The sequence below is a fragment of the Bubalus kerabau genome, chromosome 9 (assembly GCF_029407905.1).
Source record: "Bubalus kerabau isolate K-KA32 ecotype Philippines breed swamp buffalo chromosome 9, PCC_UOA_SB_1v2, whole genome shotgun sequence".
Taxonomy (NCBI): Eukaryota; Metazoa; Chordata; class Mammalia; order Artiodactyla; family Bovidae; genus Bubalus; species Bubalus kerabau.
Genome location: NC_073632.1, coordinates 27,742,495 through 27,760,704, shown reverse-complemented (window position 1 = coordinate 27,760,704; position 18,210 = coordinate 27,742,495). Strand labels below are relative to the sequence as shown.

Sequence of the window (18,210 nt, the reverse complement as noted above, 5' to 3'; positions counted from 1 at the left end):
GTATTTGTGATGAGACGGCTGGATGGCATCACTAATGCCATGGACATGAACTTGGGCAAACTCTGGCAAATAGTGAGGGACAGGGAGGCCTAGTGCTGTAGTCCATGGGGTCACAAAGAATTGGAGATGACTGGGTGACTAAACAACAATATTGTGTTTTTAATTTGCATGTCCTGATGACTAAAGAAATTGAGCAGTTTACCCTATGTTTACCAGTCATTTGGATATATTCTTTCATGAAGTGACTTATCAAGACTTGCACCCATATTTCTACTAGGATGTCTTATTTTTCTTTTGATTGTAACAGTACTCTATATTTCTGAACATAAATTTCCATTAAGTTTCTCCAAGTGTGTCAATGTATTTTTGAGGCCTTTTGATGAATAAGTTCTTTTTTTTGTTTGTTTTTTGTGTTTTTTTGGCCACACCACCTAGCTTGTGGGATCTTAGATCCCGGCCCAGGGACTGAACCCACACCCTCATCAGTGAAAGCACAGAGTCCTAACCACTGGACCACCAGAGAATTCCCAATAAATTCTTAACGAAATTAAACAAATGAAATCAAGTTTCAACAACTTATTTTAATCTTAGCATTTCTGAGTTTTTTTGTTTTGTTTTGGTCTAGTTAAGAAATCTTTGTACAAGATCATAAAGACATTCATCTGTTCTCCCAAGAACTTTATCATAGTCTCTCTCACAATTAGATTTGCAATTTTCTGAAACTGACATTTGTGTTTTACAAGTTAACATAATTATTTTCTGTGGTATCCAAAACAGCATCATTTACTGAAAAGTCCATCTGTCCTGTCTGAACTGCAATCACCTTTGTCCCGAATCAAATAACCAACAGGTCTGTTTCTGTACTTTTTATTCTGTTTCATTGGTCTATATGTCCACCTTTACACCAATACACTATTGTAATTCCTACAACCTTATAACACATTTTGCCTGTAACATATTTGACTATTAATTCCTCTAGCTTTATTCTTCTTCAAGATTGTAAGGCCAAGAATAGCCAAAGCAGTAATTAAAATACTATGTTCTTCTGTTTGGGTGGATCTTCTTTAATTTCTCTAAATATTTTGTGGCTTTTCTGCATAAAGTTTTTATACACACATCACTCCATTTCTCCCTAGGTGTTTGATTTTTGATGTTTTTAAAAATATTATCAACTTCTGAATTAATCATATTTCAAATTAATTTCAAACATTTCCATTATTATCAGATTTTAAGTATCAATTTCTGTGGCTGGTATATAAAAATACAATTGATTGTATTGACAATCAATATACAAAAATACAGTTGTATATTGACCTTGCTTCCAGGGACCTTGGTAAATTCATTTAATTCTAATAATCTTCCTGTAGATTCTACTATCTTTCTTATAAACAAGTCATGTTATCTATGGATAAGTTTTATTTCTTTCTTTTCAATCCATATAACTGTCATGTCTCTTGCCTTTAAATATGAGTATCCTATTGCAGTCTTGATCTCAAGGGGAAAATTGTCAAAATTTCACTGGGAAATTTTGTCCACAGGCTTTTTATAGTTATTTATGTAGAATTTTTTGTCAGATTAAATCTTGTTTATAAAACAAAGATAACTCTTTACCAAGTTAATATAGCAGAATTCCCTTTCACATTTGCAGATTGCTAAGATATTTGAACCATGAATGAATATTGACTTTTAATAAATCAATTTTTCTGTATTAGCAAGACAAAAAGATTATTTTCGCCATTTTCTGTTCAGGTGGGGAATTGTATCAACCCCTCTGTGAATGTGGTCTCAAACACCCCTTGCTCATTTGAAATAAACCCTCACGTTGGCCTTTTCAATTGCTGGATTTGATTTTCCAGTGTTCTGTTTCTCATTTTCCCATCTTTGTTCACAAGAAAAATGTGTCTATATTTTTGTTTTATATACAGCCCTAAACAGGTATGATACAAAGATCAAGCTGGTTATATAAAAGGAATCTGTAAGTTTTCCCTCTTGTTCTACCGTCTGTAAAACTTTGCTTAAATTGTGTTTTACAACACTGTAAATCAACTATACTTCAATTTAAAAGAAAAAAAGTGCTGTGTTTTAAAGAATTCCCCATTAAAGCCATTTGGGCCTAGGGCTTGCTTGTATTTGCTTGATAAAAATGGATTCAATTTCTTTGATACCTGATTATTCTGGTTTTCTAGTTCCTCTTTGATTAATTTTGAAAAATTTATCTTTTCCCAGGTATTTGTCCATTTCACCCGAAACTTATTTGTAAAATTATTCATAATATCTTTTCATTGCCTTTCTAATGTCTGTAGACTGCCATCATTCTTAATTATACCTAGTATTTGTCACTTTGTTTGATCCATTTTTTTCATTAATCTTGTTAAAGATTTATCAGGTGTATTACTCAAATAGTCTTGTTAAAAGTTTATCAAGTATATTAGTCTCTTCAAAGATCTGAAGTTTATTAAATATATCTATTGCACATTTTCTGTTTCATTGATTTCAACTCTTTATTATTTAATTCCTTCTTTCTCTAGGTTTGATCTTTTTTCTGGAGATGGACACTGAGATTAATTTTTTTGTTATTATTTTTTTTCCTAAATAAATGTATCTACAACTATTAAGTTCCCTCTCAGCATGAGCTTAGCTGAATCATTAAACTTTTGATAGGTAGTATCTTCATAACCATTCAGTTCAGTATCTTCTCTAATTTTTGTTACAATTTTTCTTTTACAACCCATGGCTCTTAAAATATAAATTATTTAATTTGCAGGAAGTTGGGGCTTTTCTGGATGTCTTTTTTTTTTCCTCTCAATTTCTAACTGAATATTACTATTGTCAGAGAACACATTCTAAATGAGTTCAAACTCTGAAATTTGTTAAGGTTATATTTGAAGTGAAGTGAAGTCGCTCAGTCTTGTCTGACTCTTAGCGACCCCATGGACTGCAGCCTACCGGGCTCCTCCATCCATGGGATTTTCCAGGCAAGAGTACTGGAGTGGGTTGCCATTGCCTTCTCCAGGGGATCTTCCGGACCCAGGGATTGAACCCGGGTCTCCCACACTGTAGGCAGACGCTTTACCATCTGAGCCACAAGGGAAGCCCATAAGGTTATATTTATGTTCTAGCATCTGGCCACTTTTGACAAATGTTCTGTATTCAATTGAAAAGAATGATTTCTTGCATAGTTGGGTGCACAATGAGCACAAGTTTACTAACTGTTCAGATCTTCCATACTACCGATGTTGTCTCCTTGCCTGATCAGCCTTTAAGAGACGGGTCAAAGTCTCCCCCTGTGATTGTGGATATGTCTATCTCCTTTGATTTTGTTTCCTTTGCTTTACCTATTTTGAAGCTATGCTATTAAGGACATGACAGATTCAAGAATGTGACATCCTCTGGTCAATAAATCCCTTCAGCATTATGAAATATTTCTTTTTATTTTTAGTAACACTTCTTACCTTAAATTTTTATTCAAAATTAGTATAACTATAGCAGCTTTCTTTTTCCATACTTTTCTAATTTTTGTGTCCTCATACTTATGGTATGTTTCTCTTTTTTTTAATGTGTTATTCTCTTTTTACTATTTATTTGCTCCAGGTCTTAGCTGTATCACATGAGGTTGTTGACCTTGTTTGCGGCATGCAGGATTTTAGTTGCAGCATATGGGATCCAGCTCCCTGACCAAGGATTGAACCTGGGCCCCCTGCACCGAGAGCAGAGTCCTGGCCACTGGACCACCAGGGAAGTCCCTAAAGTATATCTCGTTTAAGCTGCACATTTATCACTGTCATTTTTTAATAAAGTTTGCAAATCTCAGTCTTTTACTTGAATTATTTAATTCATCTGCATTTAATCTTTACAAAAATACCTGGATTTTTATCTGTCATCTTACTGTTTTCTATTGACACAACTGTTTTTTGTACATGTATTCCTCTCTTTCTTGTGGTCTAATCAATATTTTTATCAATCTATACTTCCCTTTTTAATTTGCTGGATATACAGTTTCACTATTATTTCAGTTGTTACTCTAGAGATTATAACATGTATCATTATATCTTTTAGTGAAAATGCACTGCTGATAAATTCTCTCAAATTTTATTTGTCTAAACTACTTATTTCACTTTAATTTTAAAGGAATGTTTTCACTGAGTAGAGAATTCTAGGTTGGCATCTCCAGCAATTTGAGATGTCATTCCATCATGTATATGGGTGTAATTTTCTTTCAATATATCCCTCTTAGTGGTTCATGAAGCATCTTGAATTTGTGGGCTGATGTTACAAAAGTTTCATGGGAAATACTTTTAGATATTGTATCTGAGCAATTCATTCTCTCTTCTCCTTTATCAATCTTGCAACAGATCTTTTGATCACACTACAAATGTCTTTTATGCTCTTTTCTATTTTAGTCTATTTTTTTTCTGTCTATGCTTCAGTTTAGACATTTTCTATTAACTTGCCTTCTAGTTCATTAATCATATCACCTGCTAAATTCAATATGCTTTTAAACACATCCATTGAGTTCTGTCAAAAAAATCTTTTTTGGTTCTACAATGCTTCACACACACACACACACACACACACCTACACACTCATTCCAATTTTCTAGAATAATTCTATACTTCTTACCTCTTTTGTTTCCTTTTTCTCTGTGTTCCTAAACATAATAATCATAACGTCCTCATCTGCTAACTCCAATATCTGGATCACCTGTGTTTCTGCTTTCTATTGCTTTATATTTCTCTTGGTTTTTGCTCAGTTGGTCCTGTCTCTTCATATACTTTGCACAATTTTTTTTATTGAATGCTGATTGTTAAGAGGTTAAAAGATGCTTGCTCCTTCAAAGAAAAGCTATGGCAAACCTAGACAGCATATTAAAAAGCAGAGACATCACTTTGCCAACAAAGGTCTGTCTAGTCAAAGCTATGGTTTTTCCAGCAGTCATGTACGAATGTGAGGTTTGGACCATAAAGAAGGCTGAGCACCGAAGAACTGATGTTTTCCAACTGTGGTGCTGCAGAAGACACTTGAGAGTCCGTTGGACTGCAAGGAGACCAAACTAGTCAATCCTAAAGGAAATCAACCCTCATTATCCACTGGAAGGACTGATGCTGAAGCTGAAGCTCCCATACTTAGGCCACCTGATGCCAAGAGCTGACTCATTAAAAAAGACCCTGATGCTGGGAAAGACTGAAGGCAAGAGGAGATGAGGGCAACAGAGGATGAGTTGGTTGGATGACATCACTGATTCAATGGACATGAGTTTGAGCAAGATCCAGGAGATGGTGAAGGACAAGGAAGCCTGGCGTGCTGCAGTCCATGGGGTCAAAAAGAGTCAGACACGACTGAGCAGCTGAACAGCAACAAGAGGTTCCAGGTGATGGGAAGATGCCTCCCTGCTCTAGGCAGATAGAGCATAAGGTAGATTACATTAATTCAATAAGGAACTGAGAAGGGTAGAGGTGCATGCAGGTTTGGGAAGATGTGATCTATTTCTGACTGCCTGTAAACAAAGACCTGACTCCACAGCTTTCAATGGAAAGTATGATGGGCCTTTGTCACTTCAGCCTCAAGTGACAGCTTGGCATTTCAGATCATTCTGCTTAGCTGCCATCATACAGAGTCCTAGAATTTGGCAAATATCTTGAGACAGAGACTATGTTTAAGACCCTTCAAGTTTCCAATTCTGTCCTTGAGTGAGTGAGTGAAAGTTGCTCAGTCATGTCCAACTCTTTGCAACTCCATGGACTATACAGTCCATGGAATTCTCCAGGCTAGAATCCTGGAGTGGGTAGCCTTTCCCTTCTCCAGGAGATCTTCCCAACCCAGGGATCAAACCCAGGTCTCCTGCATTGTGGGCGGATTTTTTACCAGTTGAGCCACAAGGGAAGCCCAAAAACACTGGAGTGGGTAGCCTATCCCTTCTCCAGAGGATCTTCCAACCCAGGAATCCAACTGGGGTCTCCTGCATTGCAGGCAGATTCTTTATCAACTAAGCTATTTACAACCCCATGAAAAAAGTTTCTATACACCTGGATTCTCAGCTTCTAATTGAGACAAAGTGGTATCCCCAGGTAAAGAGCAGCTGCAGGTCAGTGTCAATTTACCACTCATTTCAGGTCTTGCCACTCTCATCACTGCTGTTCTCAAACCACTCTGCTGCTGCTGCTGCTGCTGCTGCTAAGTTGCTTCAGTCGTGTCTGATTCTGTGTGACCCCATAGATGGCAGCCCACCAGGCTCCATCACCCCTGGGATTCTCCAGGCAAGAACACTGGAGTGGGTTGCCATTTCCTTCTCCAATGCGTGAAAGTGAAGTCGCATCCGACTCTTAGTGACCCCATGGACTGCAGCCTACCAGGCTCCTCCGTCCATGGGATTTTCCAGGCAAGAGTACTGGAGTGGGTTGCCATTGCCTTCTCCAAGACCACTCTACCCCTACAGAAAGCCCCAGGCCTCAGGGTAGGTCTCTGTCTCCTAAATACTTCAAAACTCAAGGATTTCTATTCTGCTTTCCAGTGGCTTCCAGCTTAACTGTTTAATATCAGATTTAGAATTGAGTAGATAAACTGACTATGGTTCTTAGGCCCACTGCAGTCCCCCAACTTTACGGTTTCTCTGAGCAACAATCAGAAACCCTGCTGTTTGGATGGACCTGGAGCACATCATGCTCAGTGAAATAATTCAGATGGAGAAAGATAAATACTTATACGTGGAATCTAAAAACTACACCAAACTAGTGAATATAACAAAAAAAGAACACACTCACAGGTAGAACAAACAGGTGGTTACCAGAGGGGAGAGGGAAAGGGTAAGAGAGGAGTAAAGAGGTACAAACTACTATGTATAAAATAAATAAGCTACAAGGATATATTGCACAGCACAGGGAATATAGCCAATATTTTATAACTTCAAATGGCATATAATCTATAAAAAGTCTGAATCACTGTGTTGTACACCTGAAGTTAATATAACATTGTAAATCAACTATACCTCAATAAAAAGTTAATTAAAAAAAAAAACAACTCTGTTGTTCTGTCTCCAAGCAACTATTCCAGTTTATAACTTTTAAACAATGCTTTAAAGCTTAAGCAAAAAGTATGACAACGTTTTAAAAACATAGTGAAATTCAGATCACGTTAACCAATGTTCCAGAGTCCTTGTACTATGCACAGTATGGTAATGTTTATGTTCAATAAATTATGTTTACCTTTAATAGGCTTTTTTTGATTAGGTATTCCAAGTGATGTATTTTGGTGTTGAGTTTAACATGTAATGAATAAAGCTGAGATCTAATTTTGTCATAAGACAAAAACAACCAATAAAACAGCACTAACTGAAAGAGATAGATGTAAATTTTGATTACTATAGAATTCATAAAAATAAAGAAAAGTTGAATTATTATTAAATAATCGAATTATTATTTAGTAGTTATTATTTAATAGTTGAATTATTATTATTAAACAAAAAAAATCTCATTTTTAAAATCAGTGTTTAGTTATAGGGCCCTCTTTCTTAAAATCATCTTTGATTCCTAGAAGATGCCAAGTATCAAAAATTTTCTTTTGTGCATGAAAAGAAAACTGAAGATGTACCATGATCAACAATGAAGAGAGGCACAAATATAATCAAAGTCATCAAGAAATGATAAGCTGGCTTTCACTACTATAACTGGAGGGTCATCAGCTAGAAAAATAACATGATGAAAGCATCAGTCAGAGGTTTGCTGCATCTCTTCATTGTTCAGTAGAGGCTTTTAGTCTCCTCTTTCATCATTGCCAGTCATACAGAGTCCTAAGGAACAGGGTCTACATTCCAGGATCGTACAAAGATGCAACCACTAGATTTAATAAAGGGTAGGGGTGGGGATGGGGTTAATGCTCACAGACACAAACTGATATAAATACAGTTTTCCACTTCTTTCTTCCTCTACTTCTTCTCACTTTACTTTCATGGTTACCAACTGGAGTGTTACTTCATTTGGGTTTACCATAAGCTGCTTCAAATTTTTTTACTATATAATGTATATAAATACTTAAATAAGGTTTACACATGTAAATATATGTTCCAACCATATATCAGTACTCTCCACTGCACCATGACATAGCATCATATGCTCATGCAAAAGCACCATTCACATTATAAATGTAAACCCCCAAGTGAGGGAGACACACAGCAAAAAAGAAGTCCACTCTGGGGCAGAGGCCATTGGCCCCTGTTTAACCACAATTTGGAACACTGGCTATTTGAAAGGAAACAATGTCTGACATGACTTGAAAATGCCTGCAAAAAGCGTTATTTTCATGTAGTTACAAGTAGCTCAACCTAAAACACTGCCCTTTATTATGAAAACTATAAATATAAGGACTTAGAATGTTATTGAAACCATTTGTAATCATCGCAAGTGTTTCCACAGTGTCCAGTGAGTCTACGGAACATTTACTGGAACAAACCTGAAATCTTCCTCTAAATTATGAAACAATCGCTACCTAAAAACACCCTATGCTATTGGAGAAGGAAAAGGCAACCCACTCCAGTATTCTCGCCTGGAAAATCCCATGGGCAGAGGAGCCTGGCAGGCTACAGTCTATGGAGTTGCAAAGAGTTGGCCATGACTGAGCGACTAAGTGTGCACAAACACCCTATGCTATACTTTTATAGCAGCAGTAACTGCGGGTTATTTTTATGTAATAACCTAAGAAACAGCCTATGAAAGCTACAAGAATGCCAAAACTCTTGAATATAATAAACGTGAAATACTCTCAGTCTTATGACTCATTTGCTATAAAAGTAGATCAAGAAAAATTACACGCAATGTGACCTAAACTTTAATAGATAAGATCATCCCATATACAAAAAAGAGCTTAACCTTCCTTATATACCAATTTAGTAACAGATGCACTCCAACTTATCTAGACATTAACGTGAAAGATATCAGTTACAGCCAATAAGTGAGAACTAAACTATAATCTTGAGAGGGGACTACATGAATCCTATTACCAGTAAGAACAAGATCAATGTCAACAAGCCAAAGTTCTTGAGACTACTTAGATAGAAAACTGTAAATCAGAGCAGCCAGAATCCCATGACATAACATGAACCTGTGATCCACATTATTAAAGTTATATAAAGACGTTGCTTTTAAAAAAAAAAAAAATCCACCTCACTTCTCTTTCGGAGAAGTAACAAAATGAGAATTCAGCCAAACCGTTTAGCTGGCTATATTAAACCTGGCTTACTGAACCATAACCAATAAGAAGTTTAAAAACCCAGGTGATTTCAACAGCCCTGATATGTTCTCATTTGCACTGGTCCATTATGCACACAAGTCAACCCGAGCTGGCTGCATGCAGAACAAGAGTTGTAATATTTTAAACACAGAACCGTGGGAAGGAAAAATCCTGAAGTGATTTGTTTCCTTGAGCAGCAAGCTCATACATTTCATTCAGGGTGTAAGTTTTGAAGTTTTAAAATCGGTTGAAAAGGCTCAGGAAGCTCACCATTTTAAAACAATTATTTGCAAGGACCCAACAAATTCGGGAAAGGGTTTTTGGTAAACAGATTTTGAAGAAAGGACACTACCAACGCTATATTCATACCTTGCAAACTGTATCCACATCCCAAGGTAGTATAGTCCTCAGATCAATGACCTCACAAGACACCCCGAGCTTCTCTTGAGCCATGGTAGCCACCTCTCGGATCACATGAACCTGAAAAAAAAACAGGAAAACAGGCAGAGGATGACCACAGAGAAAAGCTAGGTGAATTCTGACATTCTTAATAGAGACCGTGTTTAAGGTCAGAGGACTTAATTTGCAAGGAGAATTTCTTTTAGATGTAGAAGCCCAGTACTCCAACAAAATAATCAGATATAAACATCCAGAAAACAGCTGGAAAGAGATTCTTTGAGAAAAGGAAAGCAGTCAGTGCCAGAGATACTGATTCCAAGATACCAACACAGAGAAGGTTAATAGAGTCATAGGAAGAGGTTGAATTTCTAGAAAAGGCATGTAGGAGTAGTAAAGGGCAAAAATCACAGGACCCTGTAGATGACCCACATTAAAGAGGAAAGTAGAGCAATAGGGAGCTGAAGAATAGGAAGAGGAGGAAAAGAAAGAAGAAAAGGAGAAAGGAGGAGGAGGAGAATAAAAACAAGCAAAAAAATAGTTAAAGAAACAGAAAGAAAACCAGAAGACAATATATCCCAGAAACTAAAGAAAGGCTTCATAAAGACAGTAGTCAGTTGGTATCTCATACTACAGTGATATGAGATAAGGGTTGGATTTAGCAATTAGAAAGATTAGCAATATTAGCACAAATAGTTTTAACTAGTGGAAACAGAACTCATAGGTAAATACGTTTTTTAAAAAAATAATGAAGGAATTAAATGTAGGGAATAGAAAGTAGCTGCTCAAGTTTAATGATAAAAGAGGAAGATACACTGATATTTAAAGGAAAGGTGGCATAGAGAAAAGTACTGTTTTAAGTAGAAAAGAGAGAGACACATTTTGTTTTTAATAAGAAGGACATAGAAAGGAGAAACTGAAGATACAGTAGAGAGGGACTAGCTGATGAATAGCAAGCAGTCCTTGAGAAGGAGAAACAGAATATATTCTGAAACAGATTTGGAAAGGTAGGTGTGAAAACCAGACACTTCTTGGGAAACAAAAGGAAAAGTGGTAAGAACTGGCAGCAGAGGTGATGGTGTGAAGGAAAAGCAAGTTGCAGTTACAACCCAACACACTCTAACTTATCTACTAAAAGGAATGGCAAGGACACATGCTGAAGGTTAGGTTTTTAAAGGGGGACTTAGAAAAGGGGGAGAGCAGAAAAGGTTTGCAAAACCCACCGTGGGCACCATCATCAGATGTAACACACCAACCAGCATGGTTATGCCACAGGAGGTGAAAAACCACGAGGGCTGCCGCTCTCCAAGCCACAAGTCAGGTGCAGAAGAGAGAAGGAAGCTGTCGGATTGCAAATGATTTCATAATCTTCTTTGTATTTTACAGTATTAAATTTTCTAAAATAAGAAGTACCTCCTTTTCACAGAAAAAAAAAACAAACCCTGATCATTTCTTTTTTTTTTTTTAATTTTTATTGGAGAATAGTTGATTTACAATGTTGTGTTATTTCAGGTATACAGCAAAGTGAATCAGTTCTACATTTACATATATCCCCTCTTTTTTAGATTCTTTTTCATGTAGACCACTACAGAGTAAAGAGTACAGTTCCCTGTGCTATAACTGTAGGTCCTTGTTGGTTATCTATTTTACATACAGCAGTGTTTACTTGTCAGTCCCAAAGAGAGAGAGAAGGCTATGGCCAGAGAATGAGTCCTGAGCTTAAAAGTTTGGAAATAGAGCAATATGATAATAAGCTCTGAGGAAAACTAAGACAGATCAGCTCACTAGGGGAAGGTATGAAATAATGAGGCTGAACCAGTGGATGGGTCCATGTAGCCAGCAAAATAATCACAAGAGATGGAAACAGATGGGATGAAAACATCACTAACCATCAGGGAAATTCAGATCAAAGCCACGTGATATCACCTCTCACTTGTCAGCATAGCTATCATCAAAAAGAACACAAATAACAAATGTTGGCAAGGAAAAGGAGAAAAGAGATCCCTTGTACACTGTTGGAATGTAAATTGGTGCAACCGCTCTGGAAAATAGTACAAAGTTTCCTCAAAAGACTAAAACTAGAACTGCCATATGACCTGGCAATTCCACTCTTGGGTATACATACAAAAAAGAAAAAGAAAAACATTAATTTTAAAGACAATGCACCCCACTGGTCATAGCAACATTATCTACAATTGCCAAGGTATGAAAGCAACCTAAGTATCTATCAAAAGAATGGATAAAGAAGCTGTGAAATATATATACATAGATAGATAGACACACACTACTTAGCCATTAAAAAAAAAATGAATAAAATTTTGCCATTTGCAGCAACATGGATGGACTTGGAGGGCATTACGCTAACTGAAAAAGATCAGACAGAGAAAGACAAATACTGCAGGATATCACTTACATGTGGAATCTAAAAAATACAACAAACTAGTAAATAAAAAAGAAGCAGCAGCAGACTCACAGATAAAGAGAACAACTAGTGGTTACCTGTGGGGAGAGAGAACCACGGAGGGGAACTACAGGGATGGGGGATAAAAAAGGAGGGGGTTATTATGGGATTATATGAAGCTGTATGCATGAAACTTTTGAAAATTCTAAAGCACTACAGAATTTTTAAATCTTTAATTCAATAGCATAATTAGAATAATGGCCAAAAAAAGAAGATGGTATGTCAAAAGCAGCAACAAGTAGTGAGGATACCTAATGTGTGCTTCAAAAGAAAGCGTCTAATGAATACATTTTTGTAAACTATCAACATATTTTTAAAGGCTTCACCATATACATATGAATGGAAAGGCATCTTGCCTTCAACCAGAAATCAGTACCAGATACAGATATAGCATCAAACAAGATTTAAATATGAGAAATAAGGGAGACATTTTTAATGCTTCAGAGAATCAGAATTAAAAATAAGAGCTTCCAATGTGCAGAGCAGCAATGGAGACACAGACATTGAGAACAGACTTATGGACACAGCTGGGGGTGGGGGGGTACAGGGGGGAGGAAGGAGAGGCTGAGATGTACAGAAAGAGTAACACGGAAACGTACATTACCATATATAAAATAGACAGCCAATGGGAGTTTGCTGTATGAGTGAGGGAACTCGAAACCAGGGCTCAGTAACAACCTAGAGGGGTGGGAGGGATGTTCAAGTGGGAGGGGGCATGGGTAAACCTATGACTGATTCATGTTGATATTTGGTAAAAACCAACACAATATTGTAAAGCAATTATCCTTCAATTAAAAATAAATTATATATATATATATATATATATATATTTTTTTTTTTTAATGAGAGCTTCCACACACAAGATGGCATTACCAGCTGCTGTAATGGTTACTGACCTGAGTGCCCCAGGCAACTAGAGTAACATCACTCCCTTCTTGGATGACTTCAGCTTGGGAAAGGGGGATGTTGTATGGCTCTACAGGAACCTGCTCCACTGAACATAAAACAAGGGGGAAAAAAATGTAAGGTTAGTTATTCTTATGTGACATTTATGCAAAAAGAATATAAGAACTTCATTGTGGCAAAGCTTTATTTTATTTATTCTTCCTCCAAATTCCAGAAGTTATTTATAACTGAAATAGAATTACTATATGACAGGACTACACAGATGAAAAAGTATAATCAAATCAGCTATAGGGAAAAACTAAGAAAATTTTAATAAAGTCTGTTAGTCAATAATAATGTCAATAATATCATCAATATTGGTTCATTAATTATACCAAGTATATCATACATAAGATGCAAATAAAGGGGTATATGGGAACTCTGTAGTGTCTTCATACTTTTTCTGTAAACATAAAACAATACAAAAATAAAGTTTAAAAAGATTTTAATATGCCTGCTAAAACTTTATTGGACTGAATTAAGTTCTCAGATAACTTTTCTATCAAAGAGTAAAGAAATTTATGAGTGCTTGAAAAACAGAAAAAAAACACACATAATATGGCCTACTTTCTAAGTATATTTTATTTTTGCATCTTGCAACTATGGACACTTTCACCAACCACAGCAGAAGACAACACCTCAGTTTTCAAATCTGAATTCCGTAGACCTCAAAGAGACAAACTGAATCAGCTCCACCAAGCCAAAGGAAGAATACATCACTGGTACCCCAGAGAAAACCATTTCATGATATCTCTGCCCAACAAAGTACAAGTAACGGAGAGTTGATCAAACTCAAGAGGAAATGGTTTGATGAATTTTTAAATGAAACTGAGTAAATGAAATTACCCCCATGATGATGGGAAGTCTTCTTGAATTACCACATGAAGCAGGATAACAATGGAAGAGATAAGAAAAAAAAGGTCACTCCCTTTTCTTCATTTCCCCCCGAGTCCTTCTATTATCATTGTTATATGAATTTGCCTTATTTTGTTTTGTTTAAATTTTATTACAGTAGATTTACAATGTTGTGTTAATTTCTGCTGTGCAAATTATGTGAGTTTTTTTTTTTGTTTTTTTTTTTTTAAATTCAAGGAGCACAGAAGAGTAAAATAAAAGGTTCCCTCTGCTCTCCGGTCGGCCCTTCCAACTCCACTGTCCAGAAGTAATCAATGCCAACAATTTCCTGGGTGTCTGCAGTGGAAAGCTTTCACTCTTGCTGTTGTCCAGCAAGATAACAAGATCTTAAATATCTTTAAGACAAGATCTTAAATATCTTCCTATGATCCTTATGAAGCAGGGCCTCTTGTCCACTACAGAAGTCAGGTCTACATATTCACTTTCCCAGCTTCCCATGCAGCTAGGGCATAAAATGTGGGCTCTGCCCATCAAATGCAGCCACCCATGACAGACTGTGAATCAGAAGCCAATGACACAAGAGACCAGCAAGTATTCCAGAATCCTGGCAACTGTGGAGGCAGATCCAGCATCCAAGCTCGGCGGTATCAGTGATTCAGACATTTATACAGTCCCATGTCCACTGCCATCTGCTGGAATATCTTTGCAACACCAGTTATGCAGTGAAATTTGGGGTATTGAATCTAGATATACAGGGTTTCCCTGGTAGCTCAGTGGTAAAAATCCACCTGTCAATGCAAGTGACACGGGTTCAATCCCTGGGTAGGGAAGATTCCCTGGAGAAGGAAATGGCTCCACACTCCAGTATTCTTGCCTGGGAAATCTCATGGACAGAGGAGTTGGTGGGCTACCATCCTTGGGGTTGCAAAGAGTTGGACATGATTCAGTACACACAGAGACACACACACACAACCCTGGTTCTTAGGTACTCCAGGGATCTCTGAGATACTTGTTATCCTTTAATGAATCTTTTCTGCTTATCTTAGACAAAGTGGATCTCATCACTTAAAAATTAAAAACTCTGGCTGATTCACTATCTTTTCAGATATTTACAGTATGTAAGTATGCATACACAGTTAACCCTTGAACAATATGGTGGCTAAGGGCAAGGACTCTCCGTGCAGTCAAATATCTGCATACAACTTAGAGCTGATCCTCCACATCCTCAGATTCAACCAACTCTGGTCCTGCAGTAACACAGTAATGGGTACTGTCAAAAAAAAAAATCTGCATATAGATGGACCTGCACAGTTCAAAGATACATGTAAATCTTGTTTTCTTTCGACAAATATAATCACACTGTACATGCTATTTAGAACCCTTCCATAATCTCCTTTCCCACTCAACAGTATATCTTGGTGATATTTTCACATCAAAAGTATAATCTTGAAATCATATTTGTAAGTTAAAAATTATAAAATTTAATGGTGATGCTATTAGTGATATGGTAGAAAATTTTATTCCTTGTATTTTTGTATATTTCCAATCCAATTACTTGTCTTTAACCAGTGACAGAGAGAAATGAACATTTTAAATGATCAGTATGTTTAATGAAATAAATGAACAAATAAAATAGCAAAACTTATAAAACTACTTTTGTGGGTAAACCTCAACACAGATGACAATTAAGCCAAGAAACCTGACACATAGCTGTTAGAAGAGCATCAAAAACACTTTTTAAGGCTTTTTTCTCTGTGTGTGTGTATGTGTGTGTATCACACAAACTATGTTTATTCAGACAGATACTTCCAACTGTCTAAACCAAGAGTAGGCAAGTCCACTTTTGTAAACAATGTTTTCTTGGCACACAACCTCATCCTTTTATTTACATATTACCTATGGCTGTTCTCGCCCTTCCTCAACAAAGCTGAGTAGTTCTAAGAGACATCATGGTCTATACACCTATAATATTTATTGCCTATCCCTTTATAGAAAATGTTTCCCAGCCTCAGTTCCAAACAGTACTTTCAGAGGTTAATTACAGACCATTCATTGATGGCTTAAATCCAGTATCAGATGAATGGATGGACCAATGGAAATATGAAGGGATGGATGGACAAAGAAACAGTCAAATAGGAAAACAGACATATTCAACTGGAATAATATATTTTACTTAGCAGTTCTCAGCTGCTCAACTAAAGTGATGGTTAAGAACTACATTGATAACATCTGGCAAGCATGCCAAAGGTAGCACACAGGCTCCTCGCCATTATCAAGTCTTCTTTCCCCAGGCAGCAAGGTCTGCATGCCAAAAGTCAAGGCTGGAAGCCAGTACACGCTCCGCCTTGCCTATGAATCAGTGGCCACCATTCAAGAGCTCAGTCTTTCCCGCCTTGTAAATCAGTTGCCAGCTAGTAATTAGCAAATCCCTGGAACACACAACTCCAAGGGCTGGAGCACCGAAAGAAGTGGGTTGGCATCTTGGTCCACCTCCTTTGAAAAATTGCCAGTGAGTGACTAACTGCTGCATTGTATTCAACAAATTACCCAAAATAATAAGGCCTCATTACTTCAACAACTAATTAAGGGACAACATGGCAAATAAGGCATAATCTTCCATTAAAAAAATAGAAGCATGCCAAGAACAAGATTCAAGAAGACACATATTAAAAAGAACCTAAAAAAACCTCTCTCCTTAGATTTGCATAAATTTAGTCCTGAGAGGATAAAAATAGGATTACAATTTTATGGATTAAAGACCTAAATGTCGGGGCACTCTCCATGCCCCTTCTGATGTCTATGTCAGAACCTTTCTCTGTCCCTTTTCATACTTTAATAAAACTCTGCTATACAAAAGCTCTTGAGTGATCAAGCCTGGTCCCTGGTCCCAAAGCTAAATCTTCTTCTTCGGAGATCACAAATCCAACACCATTCACTGTAAGCTATCATCTTGGGAGCTCGTCTTGGATCTTCAGGACAAGGTAAGAACACTCAGAGCTCTAGCCTCTCTGCTTTCTCAGTATACACGTTTTCTGCTTTACTAACTCTTCAGTGTGCTTGTGTGAATGAATGACATGTCCTGCATGAAGCAAGTGATGAGCCCTTCTCTGCGGTTTCGTGGTGCCTCGTAATGACTGAAGGCAGTCCCAGAAAAGGGAGTTTATACCAACCTGCCAACACCAAGAAACACCCAATGTCCCTGCAAGAGGAGCAGCCAGAAATGGATGAAGCGTGTGGACCAAACTTCCCTTCCTCAGTCAGCTTTTTCTGGTCTCTTTGACCATATAGTAATTCCCCGGGAATTAGAACTACTAACCTAATCTGTTAGATCATGGACTTTCAAGGGACTTGTGATCCATGCTGTTACTATGTACTTTTACTTAGACACCATGTATGGAAGCGCATAGCCTTGCTAGGATCTGAAAGTTACAGGAGCACGTTTGGGAGCAAGGCAGAGCTCTAGCTCCAGGAACATCTCTCAGGCTAGAGGTCATGCTCTTGGCTGCCTGCCGCAGGGGCCAGCACCCTGAAAGTGAGTCTTTGTCACTGCTGTGCCTCCATCTATATGGATAGAAGCATTGCTGGTGACCATAAGGTTTTTGAGGACACAGATCAGGAATTGCAGGATCTGGTCAGATTGGAAGTACAATGGGCTTCTTCCTTTGGTAGTGCTAGCTCTTAGTGGATCAGAGGAGGCTCTCTGATGGCTTTTGTCTCAACTCCTTAGATATTATTTTGTGTGGAATCTGTGGAAATGAACTGGAAGGATTGGCCCTAGTAGCTCGAGGACAAAAATCACTTTTTCCTCTCTGGCCAACCCTCCACCACCTCTTTTGCTATACTGGTGTGGCGACACTCAGAAGGGACATCTTGGTTGGTCATCCCTTTACGACACACCATTTCTACTGCGGTCAGAAATGTAACTCAGGAATGTGCACAAGCACATATAAGACGGATGCTTCCCCTGGTGGTCCTAGCTTGGGAAACATTCCAGGAAAGCTACTCTGTTACACTCTGGATGGCATCAGAGAAAAGGGCAAATCAAACAAAGGTCTTAGTGGTAAGGAACTCGAAATCCATTTGGGATGCCATCAGATCTACCCCTGGTGCATCCCCACCCCACCTTGGTGGTAGAATCGGGGGGGACGAGTAAGATGCCTGCGTCAGTAAGGGACAAACTAAGTCCAACCAGGGAAGGAAAGCTTCAGCGGAAAGTCTGTCTACACCCCCATCTAGAGCAGAGAGGGACGTCTCCAGTGGAAAGCAGCCACGGCTGTGGATGTTGCTTTTTTCTTAGCTCCGGTTAGCTCCGGTTCCATAACTACTCCTTTAAA

The 18,210-nt window shown here is 37.7% G+C and overlaps 1 protein-coding gene across 4 annotated transcripts in view; it reads right to left on the bottom strand.

The window, feature by feature from the left end:
• The window catches only part of BCKDHB (branched chain keto acid dehydrogenase E1 subunit beta), a 267,754-nt gene that overhangs the window by 159,197 nt on the left and 90,347 nt on the right, over nucleotides 1–18,210 (bottom strand). For all 4 annotated transcript variants that reach the window (XM_055534877.1, XM_055534876.1, XM_055534873.1 and 1 more), the window contains 2 exons: nucleotides 12,973–13,070; nucleotides 9,589–9,699 (listed from right to left, as the gene is read on the bottom strand). In XM_055534877.1, the coding sequence (XP_055390852.1) occupies nucleotides 9,589–9,699; nucleotides 12,973–13,070 (209 nt within the window). The remainder of the gene's footprint in view (nucleotides 1–9,588; nucleotides 9,700–12,972; nucleotides 13,071–18,210) is intronic.